We start from the raw sequence: 25,395 nt of genomic DNA, 5'->3' as shown, positions 1-25,395 counted from the left end.
TTCTTAAGTCACATTGGTTTCAGTGGGTCTTAAGTATATGGTTAAGTGCTTTGCTGAATACAGTTCATAGTTCTGACCTTTGCTGCTTTTCACATACTATTAAAATAGACCTGTTAATTCACTTAATCATGAGGAACTTTGAGAATGCTTACCTCTCACCATGAATTTCAAGTGGGTTAAACAAGCTATTAACTGCAATAAATGATACTAAGAAAATGTCCATTATGACATCAAGTTTATGTGAAAAAAGTAGTATACGATCATGTAATTAAAGACTGTATCATAATGCATACACACAAGGGGGCTAAATTAAGGTTGTACAGTCATCCTTAATTCTGGCATTTCCTAACTTTTGATTACTTTATTTTGCAACCTTACCAATATTCTTTTAACATAGGGGTGTGTGTGTGTGTGTGTGTGTAAAATTCCCTGTTTTTGAAAAAAGTTATTCCATCCTTCCATAGTGACACCCACATGGATCATCAGCAGAGCTGAAAACTTTAGATCCATCAAAAAGACCTCTGCCACTCAGAGATGACTCATGTCTGCTGATACTAGGAGGGCACAATGTAAAGGGGGGGGCATGTGACTGTCCCACATAGCGCCTCTGGGAGGAACCTTCCAGCCCCACCTCCTGAGTCAGAGCAGCCAATCCCGCCAGCTCTTGGAGGGCTGGGGCCACAGGAGTGGGACACATGTGACTCTGGGCCAGTCCCCCCTCCCCCGCATCTGGCCTGGGGCTGCCACACTCCTCTTGCCAGAATTCTTGCCTGCTGGGGGGCACTCTTTCCTCCTCCCGTTGTGCCTCCCCCTGGTACATTTTCGGCTTGCTCAGCCTGGGTGGGGAGCAGAGGGGGCGGTATGGAGTTGCTTCGCATGCCACTCTGTGCAGCATGGAGAGCCCGGCTGGGGGTGGCAGCAGCCTGCCCCCTCAGCTCCCCGCCCAGGCCTGGCTACCAAGAAAAAAGGCCAAGCGAGCCGGAGCGTCCCCATCCTCCGCACAGTCCAGGCTCTGAAGGGGAATGTGTTCCAGTGGGCAGACTTCTGCGCATTCCCCCACAAACTTGACCTCTTCTACTTCATCTCCTCCAATCTGTCCCTGACCTGTTACTTTCCTGATGCTGACTCCTTGTCCAAGCCCCATTCTCCTTGCCACATAGTATCCTTCTCCTCTCCTCAGGCTTTTCATCTCATCCTGCTCTCCTTGACAGACAGTTTTATTTCCCCTCTCCCCCCTCTACTCGCTCCCAGTTCTAATCTCCCTCTTCGGTCTTCCTCCTCCCGTCTCTTTGCATCTTCCCCTCCCTAGCTCCTTGTCCAAGTCTCTTTTCCCATACACTCCCTGTACTCCTCAGCTCCTTGTCAGATCTGTTTCCACCCTCCCACCCCCTGCTGGTTCCTCGTCCCAGTCTCCAATCTCCTCCAGCTCAGCATTCACTTTCAGTATCCTTTTTCATTTCCCTGACCAGCTCCCAGCCCCAGACTCTCTGCTTTCATTTCCAGTGCCTAGCCCCAGCCCGAAGTAGCGAGAGCAGCCATGACAGGGAAAGCCCAGCATTACCTCTGTAGTCCTCGGCTGGAGACTGCTCAGTCGCTCTATGGGGAAGGCACATGTGTAATCTGGTCAAGGAAGCTGTGAGGGGATGGAGCATGCTGAATGAAGACGTACTCTTCGGAGATTTTTCAGCTGTGATTTTTGAACTGCAAACTGCGATATTTCAAAGCTTTATCACTTGGTGAGATGAGGGTAGATTTTTACAGGGAGGCCAGAAGACATACCCCTCACACAAAGGCCACATCCCTGCCAAATTTCAAATCCCGTCTTCAAAAGCATGGGGACACTAGAACTGTTCAGAGAAAAGATCACAGGAATGTTTAATGTGGGCAACACATATTTTTCCCTCGCCTCATTCTCAGAAACGGCTAAACCATTTTGGCTGAGAGTTGCCAACAAATCCAGCCTGAAGCAGACAGCATGGAAAGTTTCAGTACAAAGGGTTAAAGTTTGGCAATGTTATAAGTGACTTATGGGAAGTGTCAAGCAAACTTAATAATAGGAGCATTATCCCCAGCCCTGCCTAAAACTAGGATAATCTCTTAAGCACAGAACTCCTTTTTAAGTGGTAGTTCTTCACTACAGCTATGTGGTAAATATTGCACATTGTCTTGGTTGAAGGGGCAAAAATCTTAATTGCAATATTTTATGTTTCTCCTCTTTGCTTCTCTCAGGTAAGAAATTATACTGAATGTGCCTGTGTCCAAAGCCGCCAAGTTATCACTCCACCAACTGTGGGACAGCGCGGTCAGCTCAGGGTGGTTATTGTCAAAACATACCTGAATGAGAATGGCTATGCTGTTTCTGGGAAGTGTGATCGGACCTGCAGTACACTTATCCCATTCCTAATATTTCTGTTCATAGTTACCCTTATAACAGCATGTGCCCAGCCATCGGCAATCATAGTGACACTCAGGTAAGAATCTAGCTGTATATCTATCTAGATACATATATTATACCTATCAGTACAGTGTTTGTATCACATAAGAGAGACTGTTGGCCAGACCCACAGCAGGTGTAAAGCAGTGCAGCTCTATTCAAGTCAACAGAGTTATGCCCATTTACACTTGTTAAGGATTTGATCCCTTATACAGTAACTCCTCACTTAATGTTGTAGTTATGTTCCTGAAAAATGCGACTTTAAGCAAAACGATGTTAAGCGAATCCAGTTTCCCCATAAGAATGACTGTAAATGGGGGGGTTGGGTTCCAGGAAAATTTTTTTCACCAGACAGAAGACTATATTATATATATATATATATATATATATATATATACACATACACACACACACAGTATAAGTTTTAAACAAACAATTTAATACCGTACACAGCAATGATGATTGTGAAGCTTTGGTGAGGTGGTGAAGTCAGAGCAGAGGGTGGAAGAGGGTGGGATATTTCCCGGGGAATGCCTTATTGCTAAATGATGAACTAGCACTCGGCTGAGCCCTCAAGGGTTAACACATTGTTGTTAATGTAGCCTCACACTCTTCAAGGCAGCACAAATGGAGGGAGGGGAGACAGCATGGCAGACGGAGACATACCCTGTGTGTGTGTGAGAGAGAGAGATGCGCATTGCCCCTTTAAGTACGCTGACACCACTCTAGTACATTGCCTTTTTAAGTAGATCAGCAAGTTGAGACAGCAGCTGCTGCCAGCAAGCTCCCTCCGTCCTGAGACCTGTCGTGCCCCCCCCCACCGCTCTATGGAGATGGGGTAAGAGGAGGGCAGGAGCATGGGGGACATCCTGACATTAGCTCCCCTCTTACCTCCCCCCACAGCAAGCAGGAGGCTCCCGGGAGCAGCTGCAAGGCAGAGGGCAGGAGCAGCACATGGCAATGAGGGGAGGGACAGCTGAATTGCCAGACAATTGATAGCCTGCTGAGCGGCTGCTCAGGGAACTTAGGGGAGTGGGGAGCTGATAGGGGGGCTGCCAGTCCACCCTGATCCCAAGCCCCCACCAGCTAGCTCCAACGGGCTGCTCTTCCTGCAAGCAGTGGACAACGCAGGCGGCTGCCAAACAACATTATAAGGGAGCGTTGCGTAACATTAAACGAGCATGTTCCCTAATTGATCAGCAATGAAACAACATTAACCGGGATGACTTTAAGTGAGGAGTTACTGAATTTATACCCATAACTAGGGCCCTACCAAATTCACGATCCATGTTGGACAATTTCACGGTCATAGGATTTTAAAAATATTCAGTGTCACCGTTTCAGAGGTTTACATCTGAAATTTTATGTGTTGTAACTGTGCGGGTCCTGACGCAATATGGGGTGGTGGGAGGTCGCAAAGCTATTGTAGGGAGGGTCGTGGGATTGCCACCCTTACTTCTGCGCTACTGCTGGCTGAGTGCCAGCTCTAAAGCCAGTACTGCTGCTAGCAGCAGCGCAGAAGTGAGGTCGCTGGGTATGGGGGGGTTGTTACTTGTGGGGGGAAGGGGCAGAGCCGGTCTTAAGGGTGGCAACTGCCCAGGGCCCCATGGTCAGGGTGTGCTGTGGTCTGTTCCCCCTGCCAGCCAGCCCAAAGTCCCTTTAATGCCTGAGCTCGGGAGGGGCAGGGCTGAGGCACTCCAACCAAGGACTCCTACCGTGCACCAGGGTCTAGCTGATAGTCCCGATCAGGCTGGGGAGGGATGGGACGTCCTCTTCCCCTGCATGGGCTGCTCTAGGGGCTGGGTCAGACTCACCTCCATGAATCTCCCCCAGCTGCATGAAATTCCACGGCTTCACTGTCTTCAGACCTGGGCCCCCAGCCAGCAGCCAAGGAGCTTACTTCAGGTGGGGGATGTTCCCAGAGGTGGGTCTGACCCAGCCTGGGAGCAGACCGTGCTGCAGAAGAGAAAATCCTGTTCCTTCCCAGCCTGGACGGGACTAGCAGCTGGAGCCTGGCACATGGTTTTAGCCCCCAGCTAGGGTGCCCCCATACCTCCCCTTCCCCATGGGAGGCAAGTATAATAGGCCAGGGGAAGTTAAGCCTCCCTTAACCCAGCCTGTGACCCCACCTTCGCTCCTCCTCTCCCCTAAAGCCAGCAGGGGCTGACCTCAGCCCGGTGGCCTGGAACTCAGGGTTCGGCCCAGCCAGCAGCCTGGGGCAGGTCAGACGATACTTGGGCCGGCCAGTGGCCTAGAGTTTTGGCCCAGGACTTGGAGCACCCAGTGTGGCTGGGGCAGGCCTTCTGGCAGCCCTGAGCTCAGGGCGGCGGGGGCAGGCGGGCTGGCACTTGGGGCAGTTCGGCCGGGGCTCCTCCAGCTGCAGTGGGTGGGTGGGTGGGGGGGCCTCAGGGCTCCCGCAGGTGAGGGGGGTGGAAGGGGTGGGGTAGGGGCAGGGCCTCAGGAAGGGGCAGGGCTGGGGGGACTAGTCTCCCCAAAAGGGGGGTTCATGCACCACTCATGCCCCTACCCTACAATAACTAGATATCATGGCGGGATGGGGAGGGGATATCAGATTTTATGGTCCGTGGTGCATTTTTCATGGCCGTCAATTTGATAGGGCGCTACCCATAAAATGATGATGTATCTACCTTGTGAGACAAGAAATGTCCAGCAGACACAGCGCAAAGAGAAAAATGTACAAAAACCAAAACCAAAACCCAAACTGGTTAGATTTTCAGGTCTGGTGCAGGAAAAAAATCTTAATATTTGGCTCATCTAGATGTCAGCCCAGAATGGGTATTGTTCAAAATATCAAGAGGGGCTTGTACTCATCTATTTGTCTATTAATTTCTTGAAACTTTTAACTCAGCCCTACATTATACCTTTTCCTGGGTCTGCCTCCCCCCCTCAAGAGCTTTGAATGGTATCAAGTAATTATTGTCTTGATTAAAAGGATGTATATTTAAAATATCACTTTCTGTAAAGAAACTTAAATCAGAGTTTTAAAGAAAGCGAAGTCTTCCTCTAACCGTGGGATGCAGGTCACTTGCTAGGATCATCTGGCTATATCTCACTTAATCAGTTCCTTGCCATTTCAGGGGACTTAGGCATTGGTGCATCTCAGTCTCTGCATGCGGTACACATAGTTTAGTCTCCCGAGGGCTGTAATTGTTTGGTTTAATTCTGGTTGTTGGGCTTAGTATGGGGTTGGCTGGGTGATATTTAGGGGCCTGTGGTACACAGGAGGTTAGACTACATAGATGATCTGGTGGTCCCTTCTGGCCTTAAACTCTATGAAAAACCATGATGTGGTCTTATATTAACACAATTGAACAGACATAGCGTTGGTAGACCAATATTTCAGTTTTAGAAACAGGGAAGAGGGAGAAGTTGAAGGAACGCAAATTTTTTTAGCATGTTTTGCAAAGCTCATGCCTACTTTCAACAGATCCTAGGGACAGAAAGAATTAGTGTTAAACACAGTGAGGGTTAATGCAGTGTCAGGTATGGTGCTATATTATCAGTATGTGTTTCTCCTAGTGACTGAAATTAAAATTATTCTGGTAAGTATTTACAAACTGTTAAAAGTTACAGTCCAGCTACATTTACACATGTACATGTCGGCTTCCATGAGACATCGTCAACGGAATGAAGAACGTGGGAAAATAGAAGGAAGCTTCCCTATGACCAAATGCCTCTTCTTCTCTCATCCCAAACATGAAATATTAGAAACCAAAGCCTAAATTAAGTCTCTCATATTTACAGTTTAGTCTCAGGCTTCTTGTTGATAAGGCCTTCTGTTAAGCACCCAAAAGTTTACTTTCCTAACTGTACAAGCTTTTTGGGTCTTCAGATTTTAGAAGCTTGCCAGAAGAAGCTATCTTGTCAGATGTCTAGTTGGACCAGAACTAATGGTAGAATGGACTTGCTTGCATTATTTTCTTGTGGTTCTCACAGGAACTTAGACGTGCAGACATGAAATCAATTAAAAATAATAATTTTAATAAGTTAATCAAAGCAATCTTTTTCGGACATCAGAACGTTACACTATAATGTCAGAATACCAAGATGAAGTTTGGAGCTTTTTTATTTCACTCTAACCAGTTTTCCCCACCCCTATTGTGACTATAGCTCTTCTACATGGACTTAAATAGAGGCACATCTTACCGCCATGCTGGCAGGACTACTCAGTAACTTGAGAACCCCATATCTATTACCCTATTGAGTCAGTATAAGGAGGTCTGGTAGCATTACCCATCATTAAGATTACCCCACTGTTCCCATTACTCTGTCCTCACTGAGCATGCTCCATCCCCTTACAGTTATATGTGACTGGATTTCTTAGTATACCATCCCCACAGACTGACTGAAAGTGCTCCCCTCAGCCCAGGCCTATGGGGCAAGGCCAGACTGCTCATGGTTCCTCTGGGCCAAGGTGGGCTGGTCATTGGAACTGAGAGAAGGGATCCTGTCTCTGCTATGCTCTCAGTGACACTCCCCCCACACTCCGTTGTACTCATACAGCACGGAGAAAGAAGCTGTTTGACTCAAATGCTGAGGGAACAAGAGTTGGAACAGGAGGGTTGGATGGGGAGAGTAGATTGGGACAAGGAAACTTGGGAGGGGAGACAGACTAGATGCTGATGGGGAAGGAATGGAGAAGGAAACTGAGACTGGGAGTTGTGGGGAGGCTGAGATGTGGACTGGTAGATGGTAGAGGAGAAAGGTGGGCTGTCTGGGTAAAGAGACTAGGATTGGGAGCTGGGGCGGGAATTGAGGGGAGACTGGCAATCAGTGGGTAGAGGTGGAAACTGAGATTGAAGGAGGAGTTGGAGAAGAGACTGCGACTGGCTGGGTAAGTAGACAGGGACTGGGAATGCATGGGACATGGGGAAGGAGATGGGGGGAGGGGAGGGAAGGGAGACCTGATGAGGAGCCAGGGATGGGGAAAGAATCGCGACTGGATGGGCAAAGAGGCTGGAATTCTGAGCCAATTGGGGAACATAGATGTGTGTGGGGGGGCAGTGACTGGAGGCTGGGGGGAGATACACAGATTGAGAGATGAGGGAAATGGGGGCTGATTAGGTAAGGAAAGTAGGAATAAGGAGCTGGTGGTGCGGTGGGGACTGGGAATAGCTGGGCAAGCATGCTAAGGGTGAATGGGGGATGGCTGGGTAAGGACACTGGGGCCAAGCAGCTGGGGGAGTGGTTTTGGGATGGGGAATGGCTGGGAAAGGAGCACGGGAGCAGGATGTGGGGAAAGACTGGGACTGTTTGTTTAGAAGGGTGAGGCTATGACTTGCTGGGCAAGGAGACTGGGACTTGGATGAGAAGCAGGAGGTGGAGACTGGGAGTGGCTAGGTGAGAAGAATGGATCTAGGATAGAGAACTGGGGTGGGGCAGAGACAGGATTGGGACAGGAGAGTAAAGGTCAAGCTTGGAGGATTGGGCAGAAGAGTCTGTGCCCACTAAATCCCATTTCCCTCCAGCGCCGGGAATGGAACCCAGGATTCTTGAGTCGCATCATTCCTCTGCTATCAGCAAATAGCTGTGAAACCCACCGGCAACATGTCCTAGCCCCCTCTTGTGCTGGGCCACACAGGAAGACAACCTATCGGTTACTCCATGCGCTCAAGTGGCAGAGTCGATGTGGTGGATTTAGCAGTTGCAATCCTCCTGATGAGACATATGGTCATCAGTATGGTGCCACGTGATGGAATTTCTGTATTTTCAGCTTGCTTTTTAAAAACCTAGGACAGCATATGCCTGCTCTCTCTCTCACACGCACAGTATGTTAAAAGAACATTATTAAGTTGCAAAGTTAAGCACTTAAAAATTAGGAAATGCCAGAATTGAAGTTGTCTGTATAAGCTTAATTCAGCACCCGCGCATGTATGTTGCAACACAGACTTTAATTACATGATCACATACTACTTCTGCCACAGGCTTGAGTAGACTCTGCCTGGAGGTGTGAGTGTACATGGACTGGAACTGGGCTCCACTGTTGCAGCGCATCCTCTGCCCCCCGCCCAGTCCAGCTTCTTCCTTCTCAAGTGATCAGGAGATGCAGCCAGAACGTCAACAGAAGATTCTGGAAGAGCTGGAAGAGGGGCTGGGCTGGCGCATAGGGAAGTGAATGAGCCAGGAGATTGAAGGAAGAGAAAGGATGGTTAAGGCAATTGAATGCGGCCTTGGAACTGGGAGTGTCTCCCTGCCACAGCGCACCTAGGTGATGCTAGTATTGCCAAGCTCAAGGGATCAAAGTCAGAACCCTGGCCCCCAACAGATCAAAACTGATGTGTTGGACCCCCTCAGAGTTTTTTTAAAAGAACGATTATACTGTGTTTTTCATCTTTCGTATGGTTTTTGCCCTCACCTGCCCATCCCCAGTGTGTGTATGACAATTCATGTTGCCCATTCTCCCAAGTTTATTCGGTAAGGTGATTTTGGCTCCTGCTGCAGGAGCTAGCACCATGTACATCTGCCCAGTAATGCTTTCTGCTCCCTTCCAGCCACCCGCAACCCATGAGTTCATGCCCATAGCCCCCAACCTCTCTGTTCTGTCTCCGCTTCAGTATACCCTTCCCTCCCGTCTGTTTCTCCTGGGGTCTTCACCCTCCTCGCGCAAGTCTGCGGGTGGTGGTGGGCTGCAGTGGGGTTCCCTTGCCTCCATCCATGCCGGGAGGCAGTTGCAGGAGCTCGTCATCCCCTTTTGCCCCTTCCCAGGCTGGGTGTTGCAGGGAGGGAGATGGCAAAGATGCATCATCCTGTCCCTGTTGCTCATAGGAGTGAAGCTGCCCAGAGCTGCTGGGCTCTTTAGCTCCCCACTGCTCTCCTGTGAGACTAGGTTGCTGTGGGGGCGTTGGAGAGTGAACTCTGCCTATTCTGTCCTAGGAAGTGGCTAAGTGGGGTGGGTAGCCAAGCAGAAGACTCAGAGTCACTAAAGGGCTGGAGCAGCTTCTGTCAGCACTAGATTGGCTCCAGCCAAAAACTTGACAAGCATAAACAACTTACTAGAATTGGCAACACTGAAGTCACGTGTGCCAAAGTTCTCAGAGGTGGCCACCAAAAGCCAGATTCACAAAGGAACTTAGGCACCTAACTCCCACTGTTGGATTTAGGCACCACTGACAGTCACAAAATCCCTGCTCAGCTGCTGCCCAACTCTGGAGGCGACTAAATTCCTTACGTGTTTAAATTAGCACTTTAAAAGTTCTCTAGGACTTAAGTTTCTGCCACTGGGCATGTGTAGGGCTCCCTCAGGCAGGCCCCAGGATGCCAGTCCCATGCCTAAGACCCGGCAGGACTCTCAAACTAGGCATGGCCCTGCCCGCACTATCTTGCCTGCAGGATCAAATCCAGTAGGTGTGCTCTGAGCACAGCTCACTCCATGCAATGCGTTGCAGGGGGCAGTGGCCTCCCTTACAACCGTTAGCCCATTGCTAGTGCACTCCCCTTCAATTCTCCTTTGTGCCTGATTACGCAAAGGGATTTGAACAGGGGTCTCTCATCTCTCACGTGCATGCCGTCACCCATGGGCTGTGGGATATTCTGATGGGGTGCTCTCTCAGTGTCTCCTGTTGAAACTGTTCTGAGGTGCATAATTAATGAGCGAATGGTTCTGTAGTCCCCTGGGGAGGGAACACACCGGAGAGGTGGGAGATGGCTGTTCAAAGCTTTTCACCTCATCAAGAGAGGAATAGAACCTGGGGCAGCCACATTCCAAGAAAGTGCCTTAACCACTGGGCTAAAAGTTATTACAGAGGATGCCTCCTCTGACACCGCCCCCCCCTTTGCATGGCGTTAGGTGTGCGCTGCTGCCTTTCTTACAAGAAATGGTGCTTAGGTGCCTAACTCCAGGCTCAGGTTCATGGCTGTGAATCTCAAGCAGCGCTAGGTGCAGGGGCGCTGGAACAGGGCGGGGGCAGAGGGCCACGGCCCTCCCATTTTTGAGGCCTGTCCCCTCCACTTTTTGCCAGGGCCCCTGCCCCTCCTCTTTCCCCCAAGGTCCTGCCTCCCCAGGCCAGGCTGAAAGCTGTGAGTAGCCCAGGCCCCTCCCCCTGCCTGGGGTGGGGGGGGCTTAAGAGTAGTCCCTGGCCTATGTCCCTGCCCCCCAGGGCCCTGACCCAGGGCAGGGGGAGGGTCCGCAACTCCTCACAGCTACCCAGGTGGCTCTTACCATGGCCGGGCTGCAGCTCCAAAACCCCGCTGGCTAGCTGGAGCTGGGTCAGGGGTAAGAGCTGCATGGGAAGCTGTGGGGAGCAATGGATCCTCCACCTGCCCTGGGCAGGGGCCTGGAGTGGGGTGGGGATATGAGTCGGGGACTGCACTCACACACACATACCCCCGGCAGGTGGAGGGGCTTCCTGTCCCAGTCCGGCTTCCAGGGGGCGGGGAGTTGGGGGGGAAGAGGTGGGGCTGGGGCGTGGCCATGGAGGGAGACCCTGCTCCCTCCCACACTTTTGGGAAGGCTCGGCTGCCCCTGCATAGGTGCCTCCTTCCAGCCTGGAGTTAGGCACTTAAAGCCCTTTGAGGGGCAGGACGCAGGACTCGTTTGCTTGGTCTCTCTTGTTGGCTAGCTTAGCCAGCTCCCCACTTGGTGGAGTGGCTTTTGTGAATACCATTCTTGGGCCTGGTCTACACTAACCCCCCAAGTCGAAGTAAGGTACGCAACTTCAGCTACGTGAATAACGTAGCTGAAGTCGACATACCTTAGTTTGAACTTACTGCGGTTCAGACGCGGTCCACACGCGGCAGGCAGGCTCCCCGTCGACTCCGCGGTACTCCTCTCGCCGAGCTGGAGTACCGCAGTCGACGGGGATCACTTCCTGGTTCGACTTATCGTGTCCAGACCAGACGCGATGAGTCGAACCCAGAACTCCGATCCCCAGCCGCCGAACTAGCGGCTGGGTGTAGACCAGCCCTTGGTCTCTCTCGCTCGCTCCCTGTGCATTGTTTAGGTCGCTTGAGTGCCAAACTCAGGGTTATGAAGTGCACTGAGTGGTCAGCTGCCTAAGTTAGGTGTTACAATGCGCTGCAGTACAAGACCTCAGTGCCCTTAGTTAATCAAGGCCTAATTGTGTGGTCTGCATTTTTTGATCCCTTATTTGGGACCCTGGGGGTCTGATCTGCAGAAATGCTGAGCACTCAGTGCTGCAGCTGAAATCAGTGGGAGCTATGCTTTGAACATATGACGTGTTATAAGTACTCTGAAAAATCAGGCCGTAGGAGTCTGGGCCTCAAAAATAGTGGCTACTTTTCACCTTTATAGATCGATGGCTCGGCTCCCCAGTTGTAAAATGGGGCTAATAGCTGCTCATCTCATTGCATTGAACGCCATAGAAATGGCCATGAGGAAATGAACACTTCGGTTTTCAGAGCAGGGTTTGAATAGTGTGCAGTAAATAAGACATTGGTTGCGGGGGGGGGGGGGGGGAGGACACACATTGACTAACAAGGAGAAAAGAGAACATTGCACAGCTCTCATTAAGTGAGCATGACAGAGCCTGTGTAATGAAGGATGCTGGGGTCCTGTGGAATAAAAAGTGTATGTGACTGTAGCACTCACAAGAGAATGTCAGGGTTAGATTTCCCTGCACTTTGTCCATCTGAGGATTGACGGTCTGCTCAGGCAGTCAAAGGGGACAGTTCTGGTGGCAGCAGCTGAGTTTAGTGTGTGCTGAAAGGACTCAGTGGCAGTGGGACTCATGTTAGTTGTGCATGTTCATTTTTAGATACTAAGTTTAACAAAACGTCAGTTTTAAAACTGTCTCTGGCATGGGACGGTAAAAGAGTTATGTAATTAAAGACTGTGTCATAATGTATATGCACAAGAGAGCCCAATTAAGATTACATAGGGTACCTTAATTCTGGCATTTCCTACGTATTTGGAGCTTGTCTTTACAAACGTAGTGTTCTTTTGAGAGAGAGAGAGTGTGTGTGCGTGCGCACATGCACATGTGCAAAATATATAGTAAACGTGTGGCTACACTGGGCTGTTATTTAACCTGTCAGACTATGTGAAGACTTGGCTAATTGTCCTAATTTATAGTATTTCAAAATATTTAAACAGTCTAGAGGGAAATTCTGTGGTTTACTGTAATTATATATAAGCGGTGCCACAGATACATTGCTGCTTTGTAGTCTGATATTTTAAAGACCTGATCCTGTTCCCACTGAAGCCAATAGAAAAGCTCCCATTGGCTTCAGTGGTGTTGGAGTAGGGCCTTGGTCAATCTTTTGTATGCTTCTACTGGTACGTTTCCTGACCTAGCTCAGTTATGCACTCACTGAGAAAAGTTCCATTGATTAGATTGTCTGGGAAGAATTACCAGAAACCATGAGCTACTGTATAATTGTGTTGAGGACCTTCCTAACAGCTATGGGCTAAATTCTGCAGTCCTTATTCAATCCTTACTCAAGACTCCCATTCAAGTTTATGAGATTTTTTTTCCTGGCTAAGGACAGCACAGTTTGGCTCTTTGTTACTATCAATAGGTTTTATCCTCATTACCAAATAAACTGAAGAAATTTTAGCTGATGTTTATTACAGCTGGAGAAGACCAGGACAGTACAGCCAAAACATTCTAAAAAGATTATTTGTTGAGACTGTCTCTTCAGAAGATATTCTCTTTCCCTGCTAGGTCTGTGGAAGATGGCGAGCGGCCTTTTGCACTAGGAATGCAATTTGTTTTATTACGAACTCTTGGTAAGTCCTATAGCAAACGTAAGCATTAACAACTCCCTGAACGACACCATTTGCAAAATCCTCACAAAATTCTCCATAAATATTCTATAAAACAGTGAAATTCCACCAGTGAATAGCAGTATGAGCCCAAAATCACCATTTAACCTAGCAACTGAGAGGTTATTTGATGTTCATGTTTTGTTACTATTTTTTTTTTTTACACCACATTAGTTTATACAAACCACATTGTACTGTAGTGGCCAACCAGCACCATGGAGACAAAGACACCTACAGTGACAGAAAATAAGCACCTGGATTTTACACCATTTTTAGCCGTAGTTTTCTACCAGCAGTTGTAAGCTCCCATCCCTTCAGCACTTCCCTAAAGTAGCAGTTTTAATCTGCAACAGATTATAGTGGATATATTTTTAATTGGGAATTTCCGTGGGAATTTCAACAGCTCCCTTTGTTCAGCAGCCTTTTCTTTGTGTTACTTGGTTCCTAGCCTTTCCTAGATAATTTTATTAGCTAAATAGTGCAGCCGGTTGAAACTTTTCCATCAAAACTTTTTTTTATATGAAAAGTAGCCTTTTTTTCTATGCAAAAATGTTCACAGAAAAGTCAGTTAATTTTTGAATGGTAAACATTTTTTGAAAAATTATTTTTCATTGAAAAACTGGAAAAATTCCATACACGTAAAATGGGGGGAGGGGAGCAAAGCTTTTTGTTTATTTTGAATCCCTTCTCTTCCCCTACCAAAGAAAATACCATTTTCTGGCCTGTTCTACCGAATAATTTCCAGTATTAGCTCTTGGAGAATTCTCGTTGGGACCCAGAGTGAATGGCTTCATTTTCTGCTCCCTGTGCTGCTGCTTCCTTTGCAGTACATTATTCAAAACTTTTCAGGCAAAACAGGCATTAAAATTCCATATTCCTTATTTGTCTGTTGCACTATTTACACATGAAGGCTCCGTATGTATCCCTAGAGCTGAGTAGAGAATAGTTTTGCCATCTCACAAGACTTGTAGAGGTTTTGAAAGCTTTACCATCTGAATCAGGTCAAACTGTTAAAATCTTGTACATTTTCACAAACCAAAAATCTCCCCCAAAATTTGGATCAGGTGAATGAAAATGTTATATTTAGATTTTGACTTTTATTCACATTTTATTTCTGATAGATTAACTTACATTTCAAAACAAAAAGTCATTTCAAACTGAAAAATGAAACTTTTTGTTTTAAAAATATCAAGCCAGGATGTATTGACAATTTCAAAATGTTTGTTTGTGAAATGTGAAATTTGTTGAAAGTGACCCTTTAACACAAGATGTTTTGGTTTTGCTGAATCAGCATTTCCTAATGAAAAAACATGTGTCAAAAGCATTCCTGGACACCTCTATTTACTACATTAAGAACCACAACCCCGGGGTTGCCAATTTTGGTTGGATATATGCCTGGAGATGTCATCACATGACATACTCGTCAATTAAAGATTAATCTTTAATTCCTGGAGACTCCAGGCCAATCCTGGAGGATTGGCAACCCTAATTGGGCATCCCAGCAGTGTAAGCCTCTGATTTCATGTGCTCTTCCACACCAAACAGCTGTCTATGAATATCAAACAACACAGCTCACCCTATAGACCCAGTCCAGATTTTAATATTTTTCCTAAATGGAATTTGTCATGAGATTTTTTTTTAAACTGGTATTTTTGTTTTCTTCAGACGCTAAAAAATTGCCTTCCCAGAAATCAGTTCTCCTCTTTCTAAGACAAGACACGTTTGTATTTTAATGACTAATTCCTAATTAGTCTTCTTCAAAGCAGAAAGAAAGCTTGTTAGGTTATTATTTACACAAAGATATTCCTACCAAGCTTCTGAAGTAGTCAGAACTTGCCTATCCAAAGCACTTTAGGTGTACAGATACTGCAAAAATGTGAATAGTGCAGTAATGGTTATTTATAATGAATGAGAGGAGAAGGCCGGTTCATTCCATCTAATCACTAATGGCGCAATTTTGTTTGAAGAGGATTGTTATGACCTGTTGTAAAATGTGAATCACGTTTCTAGGACAAAGAATGAGCACTTAAACTGGACCAACTGCACTGGTAGCACCCTGGTGAAATTGAAGCCTGTTTCCATGGAAGAGAATCTCTCTTCAAAGGGACAATTTGAAAATAATAATTCTGTTCTATGTCATTTTTCATAAGGGCAGCTACTTGTGTTTCATGCTTTAATATTTTGCTCAGTTCTACTGGGTAATTCCTGTAAGGAATCTTACGGTATTAAGGCCTTACTGCTTTCACATTGTTCACATGTTTCCTAAAAGATGCTATTTGCATGGTTTTAGGGGTAAAATGTAATTTTGGGAAGATCAGTGGGCCAACTTCCAGTTGTGACAATTTCGAGAACACAGGGGAGCAGAAATCATACCAACATTCCCTGGCCGTGCCTCTGCTAGGCTGTGGCATGGCATACCCTTGTTTGCATGCAGGAACCAAAAAGCTTCTATAAGACATCATTCACACTATTGATGTGACTGTTACATGTCAGGTTCTCAAATAAAAACATTTAGGAGCCCAAGCAGAATAGAAGGTCATAAATAGTTTCTCCCCTTAGGAGGCAAAGAGCCTCACACATTTGTGAAGAAATTGCTTGCAGGGAAGTATTCATAGATTCATAGATTCTAGGACTGGAAGGGACCTCGAGAGGTCATTGAGTCCAGTCCCCTGCCCGCATGGCAGGACCAAGTACTGTCTAGACCATCCCTGATAGACATTTATCTAACCTACTCTTAAATATCTCCAGAGATGGAGATTCCACAACCTCCCTAGGCAATTTATTCCAGTGTTTAACCACCCTGACAGGAACTTTTTCCTAATGTCCAACCTAGACCTCCCTTGCTGCAGTTTAAGCCCATTGCATCTTGTTCTATCCTTAGAGGCTAAGGTGAACAAGTTTTCTCCCTCCTCCTTATGACACCCTTTTAGATACCTGAAAACTGCTATCATGTCCCCTCTCAGTCTTCTCTTTTCCAAACGAAACAAACCCAATTCTTTCAGCCTTCCTTCATAGCTCATGTTCTCAAGACCTTTAATCATTCTTGTTGCTCTTCTCTGGACCCTTTCCAATTTCTCCACATCTTTCTTGAAATGTGGTGCCCAGAACTGGACACAGTACTCCAGCTGAGGCCTAACCAGAGCAGAGTAGAGCGGAAGAATGACTTCTCGTGTCTTGCTCACAACACACCTGTTAATACATCCCAGAATCATGTTTGCTTTTTTTGCAACAGCATCACACTGTTGACTCATATTTAGCTTGTGGTCCACTATAACCCATAGATCCCTTTCTGCCATACTCCTTCCTAGACAGTCTCTTCCATTCTGTATGTGTGAAACTGATTTTTTCTTCCTAAGTGGAGCACTTTGCATTTGTCTTTGTTAAACTTCATCCTGTTTAGGGGGAGGGATAGCTCAGTGGTTTGAGCATTGGCCTGCTAAACCTAGGGTTGTGAGTTCAATCCTTGAGGGGGCCACTTAGGGATCTGGGGCAAAAATCAGTACTTGGTCCTGCTAGTGAAGGCAGGGGGCTGGACTCGATGACCTTTCAAGGTCCCTTCCAGTTCTAGGAGATAGGATATCTCCACAAATTTAAATTTTAACTCAGACCATTTCTCCAATTTGTCCAGATCATTTTGAATTATGACCCTGTCCTCCAAAGCACTTGCAATCCCTCCCAGTTTGGTATCATCCGCAAACTTAATAAGCGTACTTTCTATGCCAATATCTAAGTCGTTGATGAAGATATTGAACAGAACCGGTCCCAAAACAGACCCCTGCGGAACCCCACTCATTATGCCTAATTCAGACTAATGCAATTATTATTTTTTATTGGGTGAGTGCCATTGTGTTGCAGCTGAACAAACTGAAACATGGTCTCTCTCAAAGGGTCAAGGGCCTGATCCAGTATCCATCAAAGTCAGTGGAGCCATTGACTTCGATAGGAGTGGGATTGAGGTGTCACCGTCTAACAAAAGAAATCTATGGTAGACAACCATTAAGTGCAGGAGCACTGGCTAACCATATGATGGAGATGCCATGGTGAAAATGGTAACATCTGCATAGTGAAAATATATTTTTTAAAAGATTGGGCTCCATATTGTATCACTAGAAGTGGGACATGGAGGCTAACTGATGGGTCTTGTGGGGAAAAAAAAAATTCCATCGTGATACACAGTGGCCATGACTAAAGAGCCATGTAAACTTAGGGTGTGGCTGCACTGCAACATAAAACTTGGCTATTGCATCGTACCTAGTTTCTTAAAGTTTTCTAAGCATTCACCACTAATTATTATGTTTTGTTACTATTATTACAGCTTACATTCCTACTCCAATTTATTTTGGGGCTGTTATTGACACCACGTGCATGCTTTGGCAACAGGATTGTGGTGTGCAAGGATCTTGTTGGGAATACGATGTAACTTCATTTCGCTTCGTTTACTTTGGATTGGCAGCTGGTCTCAAATTTGTGGGATTCTTTTTTATTTTTCTGGCCTGGTATTCCATTAAATATAAAGAAGATCAGCTGCAGAGGCAAAGATGGAGGGCCTCACCTGTAAACACAGTGAGCGAGATGGTTGGCAATGCTGGACCTCAACAAAACTATGCACGGACTAGATCCTGCCCTACTTTCAGTGCTCGAGGGGAGCACACTGAAGACGTCTGTCTGGCACGAGGAATGAATTACATAGCACAGACATATCCTGGCCCCTTTTCAGAAGCAATAAATTCCTCAACTGAAAATGCATTGGAGGAAGTCACTGCTGAAATATAGACCCCAGGTTTGAAAATGTAAAATTCAGTTTTGTTGGTTGATTTAAATATGGCGCCTTGTGAAACACCCGTGCCTTCTTTTTTAATCTACACGTCACATGATAAACCAACAAAACTTAAAGCAAACATCAATAGCATACTTGAGGGCTGGATACCTCAAAACGACCCAAGTTCTTATTTCTCCCCTCCAGATAATGGAGTTTTAAAAAATATGTGTTTGTAATTACTTCAGGTGTGTCCATTAAATGTCCATGCTCTGATCTAGTGTCAAAATAAGGGTGAGGTATTCTAAATGGTGGAAATTAATGGAAGGGTGACAGAAATGCGTCTCATTGATTCCAAGACTTTAAGAAAATGTTTAAAGGGATCATCAATTTTGCATCCACGAATCGGTTCACAGAGGTGAGTAATTACTGTGAGTTCTGCTACAAAGCACAACTGAGTGTGTCTAAACTATGCAACTTATCTGGATAATTGTTGATGCAGCATGTTAATTTTGCTTTCAAAGTCTTTAATCCAACTGAACTTGGAATGGGGCTATTTTAAGACAGATATAAGATTTAAAAATGGACATAACTGTTTAAAGTACTGTTGATAACATATTAAGCCATAGAAAAGTTATATAGCAGGTAAAGTTTTCAAATTCTAAGACATCGTATCCTTATCCTATTAAAATGTACATTTATTTTAATTTGGTAGGATGTAGTATTATTCAGTGTAGTACACAGGGTATAAAAGTATAACTCAGTGTGAAAATCTACAGTATTACTTTGTAATAACATTAAGACATGATAATCAACCCCATAGAGACTATAACAAGTAGATGCATATTTCTGTAACTACCTATGCAGTTATCCGCTATAGGTGGCTACTACTGTACTAACTTCAAATCCATACTTTTCTCAGAAAACACAGTATCCAGGTTTAGTTTGCCAGGAACTGCTTGGCTGTCCTTAGGAAATGCTTGGCTATCCTTTGCAAATGCATGCAGATCTTTTTAAACAAATTGTTCTGGTTTTCCACTAAGTGAAAATACCCAGAGAGTTTGGATAGCTGCATTTTGGGACTGCACTGCTACCATTTCACACAGACCTCAAACTGAACGCAAAGGGGAGTTTGCGCCACGTCTGGCCCCCCATCTTCGTTTAAAGCTCTCTGTGAGGTGTGGGGGAAATGGAAGAGTCAGCTGACCTCTTCCAGCGGGAGATCTAGGCACAGAAGGCACCTCCGTTCAAGGACCCACACGGCATGTTCTGGCATTTGATTATTCAAAATATTTTAGTGAGTTTTCCCACTTGATTGAGTCTTCAAGAGACTGTTTGATTTTTATCTGCTTCCTGTGCTAATTCCTCATCCACAGTCTTAAACTGGGGGCATTACAACTGGCTGTTGCTGACATTTAGTGATCTGTCAGGTGGAAGGTTATGATAAGAAGCCAGTGTTGTATTCTATTTGCAGGTGCATGTCTCAGAGCCTTTGGGAATAGAGGAGGGGATTGTGTCTTTTGTGAAATTTGGTTGGTGAGAAGCATGCGGGTAGAAGCCATGACACATACAGTAGAAAGAATTATTTCTCAATAGGTATAAACAATTCTGATGAGGGTTCAGGAATTTCAGAGACATTTTTTTTAAAGTTACAACTAGAACAAATTGACTAAGTCAGATAGGGCCAAATCCTGTTTCAATTAACGTTAATGGCAAAATTTCCATGGGCTTCAGTAGTCTCAGGATTTGGTCTGTAGAGTATAGATTTTCCTCTCTTGCCAGCTTCCTCCTTCTCTGACTGGCATTTGAAGTTACTCACCATGCTGGCCTCAGATCGTGGTTGAAATGTTGACCCCATTTATTCCAGAATGTCTTGATTAGTTTATATGACTCTTGTGCCTCTTATGACGATCTCTGTGGCAGAAAATGTACAGAAAACGGTTACATCGCTCATTATGTAAGTATCAGTGTCTTTAATTATTAGTGCAGTACTTTAGGAACCTAGGATATAGGACTGGAAGAGACCTCCTGGGTCATCAAGTCCAGTCTCCTGCTATTGCAGGCATCACCGTAATATAATCCCATTCATAAATTTATCAAACTCCATCTTTAAACCTAGTTAGGATTCTTACCCCACTACTGTTATCGAGTGGCTGTTTCAAACCTCACTCCTCTGGTGGTTAGAAACCTTGTGCTTTCCAGCATAAATGGATTCATGGCCAGTTTATAGCCATTTGTTCTTGTGCCCTTTAGCTCAGATAGCTCTTCTCCCTTTAATTCACCTCTTGTTATTCTTTGGATATTAATATTTATTTTGAGCCTAATTTAATTTTTAGAATAATCCAGTTCAGACTACAAATAAGGTGTACGTTTTTAACAGTGAGGGTAATTAACAACTTACCTAGGGATGTGGTGGATTTGCTGCCACTAGAAGTCTTTACATCAAGACTGGATGGCTTTCTAAAAGATGTGCTGTAGCTCAGCCAAAAGTTATGGGCTTGATGCAGGAGCCACTTGGTGAAATTCTCTGGCCTGTGTTATACAGGAGGTCAGACTAGATGATCAAAATGGTCCCTTCTGGCCTTAGAATCTATGAGTCTTGTTTAATTTAATAGCATAGGGTCAGATCCGGCCAAGAATGTGTTCTTCAGTCTTCAAAATTACAAATCTTCAATATGCTGTTGGAGCCCGGTGTAGCGTCCTCTCTGCTCCCACTGACGTCAGTGAGCACAGAGGCTGGGCAGCACCTTGCAAGTGGTACTGGGCTCCTTGCCAGGGTAAAACGGGGGTGAGGCAATGGTGAACCAGGTCCAAGGTCTCCTATTGTAGAGTTTTGGGGGGTCAGACCTTCAGCTGTTGTAAGGTGATGTAGCTCCATTGAAGTCATTTACATCAGCCTATTATTATTAAAGAGGATACTGTAACCTCCACAAGCTGGAAACTTAAGAAAATTAAAGTGTTTAAAAACCAGCTGAATAAGTGGGAGTCAAAGTAACATTATTGGGTTCTTTCTTAGAGTTTGTATGCTATTTCCTCTCCAGTTTGTAATAGTGTCTTTATAATTTGACACGGAATATTTTCCTCCCAAGTTTACCCTTGTCCATTTCCAAGAGTTTATTTATTTCTAATGGAGTTAGGGGGAGTCATTTTAACTCTGATCTGCTACTTTGTGCACCAGCATTGCAAATAATAAATTCAAGCCTATTCACATCAGGTAGGCAGAACTCCCACTGTGGGAGATTTGCCTGAGAGGAATGCAGGATTGGTTTCCATGTTCGCGAAGTGTGTCTGATTTAACCCTACCGGGTTACACTTAAGGTACGTTACCTGTTGGGCTTGAACTGCTTAACATCGTCCCTTTAAAATGTTCAGAATTGGACAGTCCACTTCATTGGCTTCATTCTTCAATAGGGAATTAGTGTTTTTTATGCCATACAGCAATTTGTAATGGTTAAATATAAACATTTCCATAGAATAGATCGTACACATACAGGTAGACAGCCAACATTTCTGTAAATATGTACTACGACTAACTGTAGTCAGTAAGATGAATCATCATATTGCAAAAAGAACAGGAGTACTTGTGGCACCTTAGAGACTAACAAATTTATTAGTTATGCTCTAATAAATAAATATGCTCTAATAAATTTGTTAGTCTCTAAGGTGCCACAAGTACTCCTGTTCTTTTTGCGGATACAGACTAACACGGCTGCTACTCTGAAACCTGTCATCATATTGCAAACATCTACAAGCCTCTCATTATACATATAAGCTGTTTTCTGTTAATTTACAGGTCACCTTATAAATGAAGATGGGTCTGACCCTCAAAGTTCAGACCTCAGTCCAAACTGTCCCAAAATGTGGGGGTTATTGAATTTAGGCTCTTTAGTTCAGGCTTATCTCTACCTTTAAGATCATTGTATAATCCGTTGTTTATATTGTATTATTATTTTTCTCACACTTCAAACAACTTGTCACCAGATTTCTTCCCACAAGCTACTGTTCATGTGATGGGATGGGTAAAAAGCCTCTGTGTTCGAGTATGCCTGAAAAAAGAAGTGTCCAAAATGTTTTTCGTTCTAGGAAGAATGAAGACCCTTCTGTCTAACATCCTTGATCTGCTCTGGATGAATAGCTAAAGCATGCCATGGTACTAGTTGTTATTGAAGTATTTTATGATGCATGTTCACCATGACTTAACTGGCATTCAAAAAATTTCATTTATGTAATGGCATGTGCTTTCATTTTGAAAATCTGGAAATGTTCCTGCAAAGATCATAATTACCAGTGGGCCAAATCCTACGGGCCTTACTTAGTCTTTCAGTGGGAATATTGCTTGCACTACGGGATTTGGTCTTGCATTAACAGCGAAAATACTAATGTAAAACTATATAACCTGTAGAAACGTAGTGTATAACTAATTTCCAGTAGAACATTACCTGTTTTAATATACCTTTATGGAATACTGCTAAACAGCTGTTCAAAGTAAGGTTTCAATGAATTAAAAGATTGGGCCAAATTCTGGGGATCCCTAACTCAGCAAAATTCCTACTGCAGTCAATGAGAATTTAAACTAAAGTTAAGGTACCTGAATTTGTCCCATTAATAATATTCCTCTATAAAATACCAAAATGAAGAGCCAAAGTCAAGGGCCCAATTCAGCCAGTTGAAATTCACTCCAGGTATTTTGTGATTTGTTTCTGTGGAGACAGAATTTGGCCCATTGGTTTTGAACTTTGAAAGGTAATACCTTTTCTGTCTTACTGTATATGGTCTTAACTGGGCTAGGAGATCAAAGGGGATCATTGAGCTGACGTATCAAGAGCCTGAGAGCAAGGCGACAGAAATGTTACCTCCTAGAAGAAAACATTTTTAAAAACAAAAATTATCGCAGGGCTGTATTAAACCAAAAAGTTGTACAGAAACGTATAAACTCAGTTTTCATGCAGAAATGCAAGTTGAAATCATTGTTATAGTGGGCATTCCTCATAAAGGTCTGCTCCTCTCTCCACTGGAGTAAATGGGAGTTTTGCCATTGACTTCAATAGGAGCTGACCCAAAATGCATTCCTCCCCCCACCCAAAAAAAATCTGGGTAGTGGTTTAGGAGCATGGAATGGGCACACTGGCCTGTAATTGTTTAGTTTAACAGTGTTATATTGAATAAACTGGTGTTAGGTCATTTGTAGAGTGTGTGTGTGTGAGAGAGTGTGTGGGTAGTGTGCTTGTGGTAAAAGAGAGGGACTAATTGTTAGGTGCATTTGTTTTTGCATACCTTAAGGTCCTTTTATTGATATTTCTCAGTAGAACTTAGAATAATATTCATGATCTATAACACACTGTGGTTAATGACATTTATTGTCAACATCTATTGTAAACATGTGTTTACAAGCAAACCCTTGAATACTTGATATTTGAAAATAAAAATAGCATATCAAGCGTGTTTTCTTTATGACAAAAAAAAATCTTTGTGTGTGTGTGTGTAAGTTGGTGTGCAGGGCTGTGCACATCAGTTGATTATGGAAGATCTGGATTCAGTTAAGGCCCACTTGTATGCATATTGCAGTCAATGCAGATCCTTCCATTGATTTCAGTGGGCACTGGGATCAGCCTCTTAGGGCCAAATCCTGATCACACTGAAATCAATGACAAAATATCCATTGCCTTCAACAGACTGGGCCCAAAGGAATTGTCACAAACAGTGAAGACGATTATTACAGTGCAACATTTTGCTTGGGGGGCGTGGGAGGGGGAACGGAGAAAAAAAAGCTTTTTTGAAACATACCGTAACATACATCTAGCTATTGGTTGGCATATATTTATGTTTTTAAAAAATAACCATTTTGTGACAAATCCACTACATTTATAAGGACAATTTAGCCTGAATGTTACGATCAGCCAGCTCTTCATACAGCCTCTGTCTGGTTATGAGGTTAATGCCCACTAAACTGAAACTTTGGACTACTTAGATGTTTTAAGGGGGAAACGGTTGACTATTCCTGAATGCAAGAGTCTTTGCTTTAAGGGATATTAGAGCCCAAATTAAAGAATAAAGATGAAAACCCACCAATATAGGCGTACATATAAGCACAGCTATAAGTGACGATTGTCATTAGTTGGCAATACTTGTATGGAAATCCTGTTCAGAGCCAGACTGACCCACACAGACCTTCCAGATCAGAAAAAGAGCTGTATGCTGTGCAAACTGTATTTCCTCTCACCAGCTTCAGAATCGAGCCCTCACACTGGAGGAACTTCCACAAAAGGGGTAAAAATTCTTCAAATACTGCTGGAACTTGGCTCCTTTATATGACACTGCCCCTTTGTTCGGTGTTTGCTAAATGGTCCAAAACATTTCCATGAATTCTTGTTGATTCAGGGCTTCATTCGGTCACCCTTGAGAAGTATCTTATTTCCCCTGATTTCAGTGAGAACTTACAAAGTCAGGTGCTACTGAAAGTGAGCAAGGGGAGCAGAATCATGCTTCCAGCCAGCAAGGGGTAGTAAGTAGATTCAGCCTCACGTGCGCACGGTGGAAGCAAATTAAATAAAAAATTAATAGTTTTAATTGCACAGAGGCAGCAGAAAACGATGAATCAATATTCAGTGGTCACTTTCCATTTCAGTTGCAAAGTAAGAGTCCTGCAGTTTCACTTTTTAAATATATATAAAGAATAGAAAGAAAAAAAAATCCACATGGATCCCTTGCATGTTACTAAAACTGGCCTGTAGATTTTTACTATCTGGCACTATCAAGGGCATGGTTGTGACTTTAAAAATCAGTAAGATGGGATGATCTTGGCAAAGGCTGAGAGCACTCCAGCATGGTATGCTGAGCAATCCACTCTCTGGCAGGAGTGAGAGTGTACTGCTCTAGAGTGACATCTACTGGTTGATCCAGAGTAGCTTAACTAAGCTCCTATAAAAGATAGGTCCACCCTCATCACCAAAGAAACATCATTGTGCAAGGATAGCATAAAGGAAAGGTGAGGCTACCGGCAAAACTCCTTCTTCACGATGGCATGATGTGCTCCATGCTGCTTAAACGACCCATTCCCAGCCTTGACCAGGATGCAGCCTGAAATGAAGATTACTCTACGTGGGGTAGAGACAAATGTAAATTATAGGAAGACATCACTGGAATGGGTGGGGAAAAAGAGAGGACACAAAGGGGCTTGATTCTGCAAACCTTTACTCCTGTGGGCAACCATTAATCATGCCGTTTGTCTCCTTTACCTCAACGGGAGTAAGGGTTTACTGCGTTGGGCACTAGCTACTTTGCAGCATCTCCAGGAGGGAAGATATAGTCACAATCACCATGAATAATTTGTAACTACGTTTTCTAAGTTTTTTCTCCATTTGTGGCTGGATTCTTAAGACAGTACATGTAATTAAATTAGAATGATTTTTAAAAGGCAATTTTACTATGAAAACGTGATGATGTGGACTTCTCTGAAGCAGG

General features: G+C 44.6%; 1 protein-coding gene across 1 annotated transcript in view; it reads left to right on the top strand.

Moving 5' to 3' along the window:
* The window catches only part of SLCO5A1 (solute carrier organic anion transporter family member 5A1), a 124,581-nt gene extending 104,225 nt beyond the window's left edge, over positions 1–20,356 (top strand). Inside the window, exons 8-10 of the mRNA XM_024206018.1 lie at positions 2,230–2,471; positions 13,078–13,142; positions 17,494–20,356. Of these exons, the coding sequence (XP_024061786.1) occupies positions 2,230–2,471; positions 13,078–13,142; positions 17,494–17,951 (765 nt within the window). The 3' untranslated portion in view covers positions 17,952–20,356. The remainder of the gene's footprint in view (positions 1–2,229; positions 2,472–13,077; positions 13,143–17,493) is intronic.
* The last annotated feature ends 5,039 nt before the right edge of the window (positions 20,357–25,395 follow it).

Source organism: Terrapene carolina, unplaced genomic scaffold, assembly GCF_002925995.2.
Source record: "Terrapene carolina triunguis isolate 2854851 unplaced genomic scaffold, T_m_triunguis-2.0 Scaffold58, whole genome shotgun sequence".
NCBI classification, from domain to species: Eukaryota; Metazoa; Chordata; order Testudines; family Emydidae; genus Terrapene; species Terrapene triunguis.
Note: the sequence above shows the minus strand (reverse complement) of the source record. Positions and strands in the feature narration are given on the sequence as shown.